General features: G+C 41.6%; 1 protein-coding gene across 4 annotated transcripts in view; it reads right to left on the bottom strand.

The window, feature by feature from the left end:
- The window catches only part of LOC109866731 (ezrin), a 54543-nt gene that overhangs the window by 15705 nt on the left and 26792 nt on the right, over nt 1-12046 (bottom strand). For all 4 annotated transcript variants that reach the window (XM_031800238.1, XM_031800237.1, XM_020455552.2 and 1 more), the window contains 5 exons: nt 3397-3492; nt 2321-2443; nt 2092-2243; nt 1580-1663; nt 1117-1263 (listed from right to left, as the gene is read on the bottom strand). In XM_031800238.1, coding sequence (XP_031656098.1) covers nt 1117-1263; nt 1580-1663; nt 2092-2243; nt 2321-2443; nt 3397-3492 — 602 coding nt within the window. The remainder of the gene's footprint in view (nt 1-1116; nt 1264-1579; nt 1664-2091; nt 2244-2320; nt 2444-3396; nt 3493-12046) is intronic.

Below are 12046 nucleotides of genomic sequence, written 5' to 3'. Positions count from 1 at the left end.
TGTGTAACTCTGTGTTGCTGTCTGTTCACACTGTGCTATGCTTCATCTTGGCCAGGTTGCAGTTGTAAATGAGAACTTGTTCTCAACTAGCCTACCTGTTTAAATAAAGGTGAAATTTAAAAAATTTAAAAAATAAAAAAAACTCAGTGACTGCAGGGTCAGTGACTGCAGGGCTATCGACTATATAGGGAACACTTATATTACGTCATAATCCATTTTTAACCCAGTAATTTAACTGACCGGGAACAAGTATTTACCCAATAATTATGCAGTTACCGCTTGTATCGCGTGATCTGATCAAATCTGTGTCTTTATTTTGAGCTTTAGCAAAGTATTTGTTGGAGCGCAGACTGGCATAACAACCTTGGGTACGACGGACCAGTACAAGCTCATCAAAAGGAGAGACAGTTGAAAGGAAAAACGTTGTGGTAAGAACATTCTTTGTTGGTAACTAAAGACGTGGGTTAACCTGGAATGAAGCTACAATGGAATGAAGCTACAATGTATGAAACAGAACTGTAGCGAAGGCCGGAAAACAACCCGGTATCGTTGTCAAGCAGAACAAGAATGGGTAGATAGACTACATGACTTTAAACCTAGGCTCAAATAGTATTGTAAATATTTCAAATACTTGAACTGTGTTTGATTGAGCTTGCCTGGCTCAATGGAAGGTCATGGATAAGTTTCAGTGGCACCCCAGGCAGCAGCAATCAAATTCTATTTGAACACAGTTTTGCGTGACTTGACCCTCTAGTGCAGTCTCAATCCTCATCCTGGACACCCAAAGGGATGCATTGTTGTTTTTGACCCAGCACTAACACACTTGACTCAAGTAATCAACTCATCATCAAACCTTTGCTTATTTGAATAAGTGTGTTAGTGCTTAGGAAAAAACTAAAATGCCCTTTGGGTCCCCAGGACCAGGATTGAGAAACACTGCAGTAGTGGTCAGTTCAGTGAGGAAACCTGGCTGGTGTCCAGTAGGGAGAAAATGTTTTGAAACAGACAAACAGGGAGGGACTATGTGGACTTGTCCAATAAGAAACACTCATTTAAAATTGTTATTTGCACTACAGTGTGACCTACTGAACACAACCCTGAAAGGCTATTTCTTACTTGTCTTCCTTCTCGTAGATGTTGAGTCCAAGGGCGTCCACACCCAGCCACAGCTCGGTTCCCTTCTTGTTTTTGATGTCAAAGTAGTTGACGCCGTACATCTCCAGGTCCTGGGCGATCTTCAGGTACTCCAGCATGGCATCCTCTCTGCAGGATCAGACATGGAGAAATAAAGGAATGGTTTGGGATTAGGGATTTGATTTTTTTTTATTATTGGGTCCTTGTGTAAGGTACTGTGTGTGGTGTGTTGTATTATTGTATTGCATCATGTATCGTATGTTTGTGTATGAATGAACCCAGGAAGATAAGACCTGATCAACTAATCTGATCATCTTCATAAATGAATATAAATAAAAAGTAAAATGATTGCTATCTGAGGTAGAGCAGATCAGGGGAACCTGTTTTATTATGACAGGGACACCAACATACAGACTCAAACAAACCAACACAGAGAGGAACTCACTTGAGCATTCCACGGTGTTCCTCGTGCCACACCTGGATCCTCTCCTCCCACTGCTCCCTGGACAACTTGTGCTGCTCCAGAACACTGGGAGAGGGAGAGAGTGAGGGAGGGCAGAAAGGAAGAACAATAGAGGAGGAATAGAAGGGGCAAACAGAGAGGAGCTACAATGAAGAAAAAGCTACTCATGTTATGATCAATATTGGATTTGTCATGGCATGGATTTCTTCTGGTCTATCCAAACAAAACGTGATCCTGTTCCTGTCAATCACAGCAATACTGTAAGCTATTGTCTGATGTCTGGACTCCTGGCTAAGTTCCAATGTCTATACTAGCATACCACTTAGAATGCATGGCCCCAATACATTGCTGCATATGAAGAAGGAAGAGTGCTTCATGCTAGTGTAGCTATTAGAAAAAAGCTCTTGGTTGTTTCCTAAATGGCACCATATTCCCTATGTAGTGCACTACTTTTGACCAGGGCCCATAGGGACTGGTAGTGGACCGGCGCTTACCGCTGGGGCAGCAGGCGGTCTGAGGTGAGGTAGCCGGGCCGGTGGAGGTCCCGGGTGAAGTCCCCGAACTTGGCCTGGACGGAGTAGGAGGCCAGCAGCACGGCGGTCTCTGGGGGGCAGTAGACCTCGTCGCTCAGGATGCCCTCCTTCACCTGGACACACAAAAAAACGACATGTGTAGGTGTGTGCGCTTGTGTGTGTGTGCGTGCAATGTGCACGTGTGTGTTACCTGCAGGAAAAACAACTTCTGGGTGATGTCCTGGATCAGCTCCTCAGAAACGTCCTCGGGGAAGAACTTGGCGCGGAACTTGAACTGCAGCGGGTTCTCCTTCTTCACATCCTGGGACGACACCTGGGTTGGAGAGAGAGGATTCATTCATTCAAAATAGCACTTGTGAAGTGTTCCAAAAACAAGTTTTCCATTATTTTAGTGAAATAGGGTGCCACTTGGGCTACCAGTTGCATGAGTAGGAATGGATGATTGGATAAACATTATTGTACCCGAAGAGTTAAATTGTCTTGGATGCACAGTGCTGCATGAAAGAAAATGTGCTGTCATATTCCTTCCTGTAAAAGAGGATATATAAAATACATGGGCTGACAAAAGTATTTACAGACTTTGGCTTCTTCCTCTGTGTTCGCTCCAAAACAGGAACCAAAATGTCTTGAGGCGAATGGGAAGCAAATGTGGCGGGGGAATGTGTGCTGAAAGAGCTACTGTATAGTAGAGCTGCGCAGAGTCAGCACACGGCTAGCTCACTGCACTCCAACTGGCCTCTCTCACTCCCTTATTTATTAGGTATGGACCACTGGGTTGTCAGTACATTATAATATTCTACTTCAAACGTTCTAGTGAAACCAAAACCGGCCAAAACCTTTCGCTGAAAACTAAGTTACTATACTACCCTTCCGTTCTGCCCCTGAACAGGCAGTTAACCCACTGTTCCTAGGCCATCATTGTAAATAAGAATTTGTTCTTAACGGACTTGCCTGGTTAAATAAAGGTAAAATAAAATAAATAAATAAAGGGAGATGAACAATTAGCCACTGGTCTGCACAGGAAGTAGGAGTGAGAGAGGGTGCCCATAATGCAGTGAGTGAGTGGCTACTAATTGACTGAGTGAGTGGTAGGCAAATATAGTGTGGAGTGATTTGACCTGTATGGCCCATTTGGTTTTGTTTACTGTAGAATGGTATTGCAAAAAAATATGCGATTTAAGAATTAATACAGTGGGAAAAGGTTTGAGAATTCCTGAGCAGATAAACAAATATTTGTTAAAAAAGGTACCATTAGATTAACCTTACCTTTTTGTCAAGCTTCAGCCAGGTGAGGTATCCTTTGCCGTCCATATACTGAAGGCCAAAGTACCAGACTTCCCTCAAGCCAATGGTCTTTACCACCTGTGGACGGCAAAGAATGTACATAAAAGTAAATCAACTGTCAGAAAAACAAACTGTGACAACAAGCCACAAAAAAATATATATATATATGTATGTGTATATATGTATGTGTGTATATATGTATATACACATATATATACACACACACACACACACACACACACCACAGGGGCAGAATCATTGAAATGTGTGAATTGAAAATCGTGTATCAATGTCAATGAAAGTTTGTGACAAATGTATTTACGTGCGCAGCATCAAGTTAGGATTCTGGCCTAAATGAATTAATACAATAAGTGCCTTTAGAAAGTATTCATACCCCTTGACTTATTACACATTGTGTTACAGCCTGAATTCAAAACGGATTAAATGTTTGTCACCCATTTACACACACATCCCATAATGACAAAGTGAAAACATGTTTTTTGAAATGTTTGCAAATGTATTGAAAATTAAATACAGAAATCTCATTTACATACAGTACCAGTCAAAAGTTGACACCTACTCATTACAGGGTTTTTCATTATATTAACTATTTTTTACAATGTTGAATAATAGAACAACAAAACTATGAAATAACACACGGAATCATGTAGTAAGCAAAAAAAGTGTTAAACAAATCAAAATATATTTTAGATTTGAGATTCTTCAAAGTAGCTGCCTTGATGACAGCTTTGCACATTCTTGGCATTCTCTAAACCAGCTTCATGAGGTAGTCACCTGGAACACATTTCAATCAACAGGTGTGCCTTGTTAAATTCATTTGTGGAATTTCTTTCCTTCTTAATGCATTTGAGCCAATCAGTTGTGGTGTGACAAGGTAGGGGTGGTATAGAGAAGCCCTATTTGGTAAAAGACCAAGTCCATATTATGTTAAGAACAGCTCAAATAAGCAAAGATAAATGACAGTCTCCAGCAATACTAAGACATGAAGGTCAGTCAATACAGAAAATGTCAAGAACTTTGAAGGTTTCTTCAAAATGCAGTTGCAAAAACCATCAAGCACTGATTAAACTGGCTCTCATGAGGACCGCCAAAGGAAAGGAAGACCCAGAGTTACCTCTGCTGCAGAGGATAAGTTCACTAGAGTTACCAGACTCCGATTGCAGCCCAAATAAAATGCTACAGAGTTCAACAGACACATCAACTGTTCAGAGGAGACTGCGCAAATCAGACCTTCATGGTTGAATTGTTGCAAAGAAACCACTCTTAAAGAGAAGAGACTTGCTTGGGCCAAGAAACACGAGCAATGGAAATTAGACTGGTGGAAATCTGTCCTTTGGTCTGATGAGTCCAGATTAGATTTTTGGTTCCAACCACGGCCTTTGTGAGACGCAGAGTAGGTGAACAGACGATCTCCGCGTGTGTGGTTCACACCGTAAAGCATGGCAGGAGGTGGTGTTATGGTGTGGGGGTGCTTTGCTGGTGACGATGTGTGGGATTTATTTTGAATTCAAGGACCAGCATGGCTACCACAGCATTCTGCAGTGATAAGCCATTCAATATGGTTTGGACTTAGTTGGAATATCATTTGTTTTTCAAAAGGACAATGACCTCCAGGCTGTGTAAGGGCTATTTTACCAAAAAGGAGAGTGATTGGGTGCTGCATCAGATGACCTGGCCCCCACAATCTTCCAACTTCAACCAAATGAAGATGGTTTGGGATGAGTCAGACCAGGGAGTGAAGGGAAAGCAGCCAACAAGTGCTCAGCATATGTGGGAACTCCTTTAAGACTGTTGGAAAAGCACTCATGGTGAAGCTGGTCGAGAGAATGCCAAGCGTGTGCAAAGCTGTAATCAAGGCAAAGGGTGGCAATTTGAAGAACCTCAAATAAAAAAAAATATATATATTTCAATTTGTTTAACACTTTTTTGGTTACTACATGATTCCATGTGTTATTTCATTCATTTTTGATGTCTTCACTATTATTCTACAATTTAGAAAATAGTAAAAATAAAGAAAAACCCTTGAATGAGTAGGTGGGTCCAAACTTTTGACTGGTACTGTATACAATAGCGTTCAAAAGTTTGGGGTCACTTAGAGATGTCCTCGTTTTTGAAAGAAAAGCACAAAAAAAATGTCCATTAACATCAAATTGATCAGAAATAAAATTTAATGTCATTTTAAAATGGACAAAAGAATGAGCTTTTCTTTAAAAAACAAGGACATTTAAGTGATCCCAAACTTTTGAACGTTAGTGTACGCACAACTACTCGACTAAAACAAATCTCGGTCGACCAAATCGACCAGTCGACTAATTGGGGTCAGCTCTACAAACCCTGCATGCTTTTTCTAAAGTCTCATGTAGGACCTACATTGAACACCACACATTGGCCTCTACTGTAGGCTGAATGATAGAACAGCTATTTCCATATTAAAATGTTATGGGATGCATTGTCTCCATTGTTTTTGATTGTATACCACTCTGATAGGCCTACATTATGATCAAATAGCCACAGTAGCCTACTTGGCCAATGTTAAAACTAACTTAAAGCGGGTACAGCCTCTGTGTTCACAGTAAATGCGTGCTGGAAGAATTTTCACAACTTTCAAGTTTGCGCTCAGCAGACCTGATATTTGCTCTATGACAAAAGAAATTAGGGAACATTGCTCATAACGTGATGTAGCCACAACTATTCTTGAAAATATGGAGAGTGGTACTCAGTGTTGTTGTGTTGGATGTGCCCCAAACATAAAACACTATGTTGACAAAAAGTCAATTGCTTTGTCAGATTTTTTGCAGTTTTACTTTAGTGCCGTGTTGCAAACAGGATGCATGTTTTGTAATATTTTATTCTGTAGAGGCTTCCTTCTTTTCACTCTGCCAATTAGGTTAGCATTGAGGAGTAACTACAATGTTGTTGATCCATCCTCAAACTAACTGTTTTAAAGTCACCATTGGCCTCATGTTGAACTCCCTGAGCGGTTTCCTTCCTCTCCGGCAACTGAGTTAGGAAGGAAACTTCTATCTTTGTAGTGACTGGGTGTATTAATACACCATCCAAAGTGTCATTAATAACTTCAGCATACTCAAAGGGGATATTCAATGTCTGCTATTTACATTTTTTATATATCTACCAATAGGTCCCCTTGGCGCGGCAGTTAGCCTAGTGGTTCAAGCATTGGGCCAGTAACCGAAAGGTTGCTGGATTGAATCCCCGAGCTGACAAGGTAAAAATCTGACGTTCTGCCCCTGAGCAAGGCAGTTAACCCACTGTTCCCTGGACACCGAAGACGTGGATGTCGATTATGGCAGCCCCCCGCACCTCTCTGATTCAGAGGGATTGGGTTAAACGCGGAAGACACATTTCAGTTAAAGGCATTCAGTTGTACAACTGACTAGGTATCCCCCTTTCCCCCTTTCTTTGCGAGGCACTGGAAAACGTTCCTGGTCTTTGTGGTTCAATCTGTGTTTCAAATTCACTGCTCAACTGAGGGAACTTTACAGGTAATTGTTTATGTGGGGTACAGGGATGAGATAGTAATTTTTTTTAAATCATGTCAAACACTATTATCCATGCAACTGGTCTTTTTTTTATTTTATTTTTTTACTCCTGAACTTTATGATTACCTTAACAAAGGGGTTGAATACTTATTGCCTAAAAACATTTCAGCTTTTTGTTTTTTGATTAATTTGTAAACATTTCCAGAAACAAAATTCCACTTTGACATTATGGTGTATTGTGTATAGGACAGTAACAAACTCAAAATGTAATACATTTTTAAATTCAGTCTGTTACAAAACAAAAATGTGGAAATCAAGGGATGTGAATACTTTGAAGGCACTGTATATTCCTTTATATATTCAACCCTCTAATTTACACAACTGTCACGCAGTAATGTACACATTCGAGAACATCTTAGAACACAGAACTGGCTTTTATCACCAAACCACATTTTTCTCAGAGATGAGGTAACATTCGGGACAGTAATCAACCGAAACCACTCAAACCATCATTCATTCACACCGTAAAAAACAATGAAGTCATCTGTATGAAATAAACTACATTGTGCCACCAGTTCTGCATGACCACCAGCAGAATACAACATCTTATATAAACAGACCTTTGAGCCCAGTGGCATTAATGTCGGCATGGCTGGGAGCGCCGATCGTTAATGGCATACTCAGGTACCAGGCTTAATCTGGGTAGGCCTCATAGGATTACATCTTTCCCAGACCCGGACCTACGGTCCCAGATCCATTTGTACGGTCGGTTGGTGGAGCGACAGCACAAACAAATCTGGGACCAGGCTCCTGCTCTACAGGAGATGTAATGGAAAAAGCAGTTAGTCAGTGAAGATGAAATCCACGCTGAATGAAGGCAGCGAGTAGCTAGCCACAACAACATCATATATATTCAGTTGTTCCAATAAAATAAAAAAAACAGTCAAATTCGCAGTGGGCGATTTCTGACAAGAAAGGTGAGAGCTACAGTAGACAGTGTGTGATCTCAACTTTTCTATCGCGGTTTCCTGACACGCCATTCAGATTTCCTTCTATGAGCGTCATGTGTTCTCTTTTTAGTGTCTGACAGGCCTATAAACCTCCAAACACACACGGGGACAATCAGAAGGAATGGTCTTAAACAATATGTCTGGATTGTTTTATTACTGAGGAGTCATACAGTGCCTTCAGAAAGTATTCACACCAGACTTCTTCCACATTTTGCATACAGCCTGAATTTAAAACTGATTGAGATGTGTCACTGACCTACACACAACAGCCCATAATCTCAAAGTGGAATTATGCTTTTCAACATTTTTGCTAACTAATAAAAAATGATTGAGTCAATAAGTATTCAGCTCTTAGAGACTTACCCAAGAAGACTCACAGCTGTAATCGCTGACAAAAGGAGTTTGTAACATGCATTGACTTAGAGGGGTGAATATATCCACGTTTTATTTTTCATCCATCAAAACAATAACAAAAAAAGTATTGCGCTGACAGTGTTTTGTGTAGATCGTTTACAAAAAAAAAGACAAAGTGGGATTAAAATGTATAACACAATAACATTAAGAAATCCAAGGGTGGTGAATACTTATGATACCCTGTATAAGGACTATGGTGCACAATTCTGACAAAACCCATGGGTAGGTTTCCTGGACACAAAATAAGCCTCCAATTGAGAATGATTGTGAATTCAGGGCTAGGATTAAATCTGTGTTTGGGAAACCTTACGTATAAATTCTATATGGGTTACAGAGTCTATATCCCGGGCATTTAGGATGAGAAACTCACCAGTCGCCAGGCCCTGTTCTGCTTGTGCTACTGCCAAATTCCCCACCCAATCATCAGGTGCTTAGCTGCCTGGGTGAAGCAGTTTCAGTCAACAACACACACAGCAGGCACTCAGGCCAAGCCCATTCCTATTCAATAAGCAGTGGCCAAGGTTAAAATTAAATCTAGTGCCCCCGCACTTACTTAGACGCCACCTAATACGGGTCCGGGTAACCTGACGGGGTTGCATTACAACAACGAGCACTGAGTGGTCGGGCCTGAAATGAGAGAGCGTTTATGACAGTGTTGTGTCACCTGGAATGAAAGTCCTGAGAGTTTCAGGACACAAACAGGCCCTTTCATGGTGTTTTTGCATCCAGGAACCACACAAGGGGGATTCTAAATGAAGGATTCCTTTTCCAAGGGGGGATACAGGAGATACAGGAGTTCTGGTACAACGAGAGGCCTTTGAGGCCAGAAAATGTCCCTCTATGAATGGGTGAAACAGCATTTAATCAAATAAGAGTATTTTTGATCGAGGACGATACCAGTATTTAAGAGAAAGAGCTAATCCCCACTGTGAGTACTGGAATGAACTAATCAACATTCCAAGAGTTAAAAAGGCTTTTGTTTTGAGTAGAGGCCGCACCAAAGAGTTACAAACTAGGTGTGCCACTCACTGCCAGACCACTTCAAAATCAGCCAATCACTGAACATACAGTGGGGCAAAAAAGTATTTAGTCAGCCACCAATTGTGCAAGTTCTCCCACTTAAAAAGATGAGGCCTGTAATCATAGGTACACTTCAACTATGACAGACAAAATGAGAAAAAAAACATCCAGAAAATCACATTGTAGGATTTTTTATGAATTTGCAAATTATGGTGGAAAATAAGTATTTGGTCACCTACAAACAAGCAAGATTTCTGGCTCTCACAGACCTGTAACTTTTTCTTTAAGAGGCTCCTCTGTCCTCCACTCGTTACCTGTATTAATGGCACCTGTTTGAACTTGTTATCAGTACAAAAGACACCTGTCCACAACCTCAAACAGTCACACTCCAAACTCAACTATGGCCAAGACCAAAGAGCTGTCAAAGGACACCAGAAACAAAATTGTAGACCTGCACCAGGCTGGGAAGACTGAATCTGCAATAGGTAAGCAGCTTGGTTTGAAGAAATCAACTGTGGGAGCAATTATTAGGAAATGGAAGACATACAAGACCACTGATAATCTCCCTCGATCTGGGGCTCCACCCAAGATCTCACCCCGTGGGGTCAAAATGATCACAAGAACGGTGAGCAAAAATCCCAGAACCACCCGGGGGGGACCTAGTGAATGACCTGCAGAGAGCTGGGACCAAAGTAATAAAGCCTACCATCAGTAACACACTACGCCGCCAGGGACTCAAATCCTGCAGTGCCAGACGTGTCCCCCTGCTTAAGCCAGTACATGTCCAGGCCCGTCTGAAGTTTGCTAGAGAGCATTTGGATGATCCAGAAGAAGATTGGGAAAATGTCATATGGTCAGATGAAACCAAAATATAACTTGTTGGTAAAAACTCAACTCGTCGTGTTTGGAGGACAAAGAATGCTGAACACCATACCTACTGTGAAGCATGGGGGTGGAAACATCATTCTTTGGGGAAGATTTTCTGCAAAGGGACCAGGACGAATGATCCGTGTAAAGGAAAGAATGAATGGGGCCATGTATCGTGAGATTTTCAGTGAAAACCTCCTATCAGCAAGGGCATTGAAGATGAAACGTGGCTGGGTCTTTCAGCATGACAATGATCCCAAACACACCGCCCGGGCAACGAAGGAGTAGCTTCGTAAGAAGCATTTCAAGGTCCTGGAGTGGCCTAGCCAGTCTCCAGATCTCAAACCCATAGAAAATCTTTGGAGGGAGTTGAAAGTCCGTGTTGCAACAGCCCCAAAACATCACTGCTCTAGAGGAGATCTGCATGGAGGAATGGGCCAAAATACCAGCAACAGTGTGTGAAAACCTTTTGAAGACAGAAGTCATTGCCAACAAAGGGTATATAACAAAGTATTGAGATCAACTTTTGTTATTGACCAAGTACTTATTTTCCACCATAATTTGCAAATAAATCAATTTAAAAATCCTACAATGTGATTTTCTGGATTTTTTTTCTCATTTTGTCTGTCATAGTTGAAGTGTACCTATGATGAACATTACAGGCCTCATCTTTTTAAGTGGGAGAACTTTGGTGGCTGACTAAATACTTTTTTGCCCCACTGTATCTAAAACAAACATTTGCAGTTGAGTCAAGTAAGCTCAAACTGTAGATTACCTGTGAGTGGTTCTCACCTAACACAAAAGACCAAGGTTACCTGGGTCCTAGAATGGATCCCAGAATTATTTCACGCAGGAATACATCTAAACAATCTCACATTTTTTAGCTTTGGGGTGCAGATCATCAATAAAATGTGCAGTATTATCAAAAGGATGTATATAAAACTGGAGGATACAAAACCGATTGAGAATCCCTTTTAAGAATCCCGTACTCTGTATCACGTGCAGTCGGAACAGTGATACAGGGCCGCAAATGCCGCCACGCCTGGCATTCTCACTGCAGTCACAGTCTTCCAAGTGTTTATGAGGGCCCAAGCCCTGTGATGAAAGAGAGGAATGCAACCATTCCCGAAACGGCATTACTCCCTGCATCCGCTGACTAACGTAAAGTTCCAACTAATTGTTCCAGATTACTCAGGGGAAAGGGCACACTGAGTGAGTGAGTGAGTGAGTGAGTGAGTGAGTCAGTCAGAGACCACACATATAGAGAGTGGAGACAGAGAAACCAACAACTAAAATCCTCAGTTTGAAGACTAGTCCGTCTTCTGGTATTGTGTTATTACTGCATGAGTGTGCCACCTATTGAACTACCCCTTCCTCTATTTAGGTGGCCTGTCCCGAAAGTACACATACACAGTATCTAAGGTTGTGTTCCAAATCACACCCTATTATGTGCTTGAGCAAGGCACTTATCCAAAGTGACTTACAGGAGCAATTAGGGTTAAGAGAGTCTGCTATATGACTACATTGTAAATGTTTTCAGTGCACTACTTTTGACCAGGGCCCACAATATGGTTCCATTTGTAAAGTATCCTAAGAAAAACTAAAAGGAAAAAGCCTTTGAGTAGTTCTATGGGAAATCAAAGTGGGTATGAGTTGAAGAGTGGCAGGCCAGCAGCAATTTGTCCCGTTAGGGCTGCACGTCACTAAAGCAGCAAGGCTATGATCAGGGCCCACCACATCGAGGGCCACAAGCCAGGCCACTTTAACAGGGGAACACCCCAGGGATGAGCTCACCACTGG

The sequence above is a fragment of the Oncorhynchus kisutch genome, linkage group LG21, assembly GCF_002021735.2.
Source record: "Oncorhynchus kisutch isolate 150728-3 linkage group LG21, Okis_V2, whole genome shotgun sequence".
In the NCBI taxonomy this organism is placed as follows: Eukaryota; Metazoa; Chordata; class Actinopteri; order Salmoniformes; family Salmonidae; genus Oncorhynchus; species Oncorhynchus kisutch.
The sequence above is the reverse complement of the archived record's forward strand: the minus strand, read 5'-3'. Positions and strand labels throughout refer to the sequence as shown.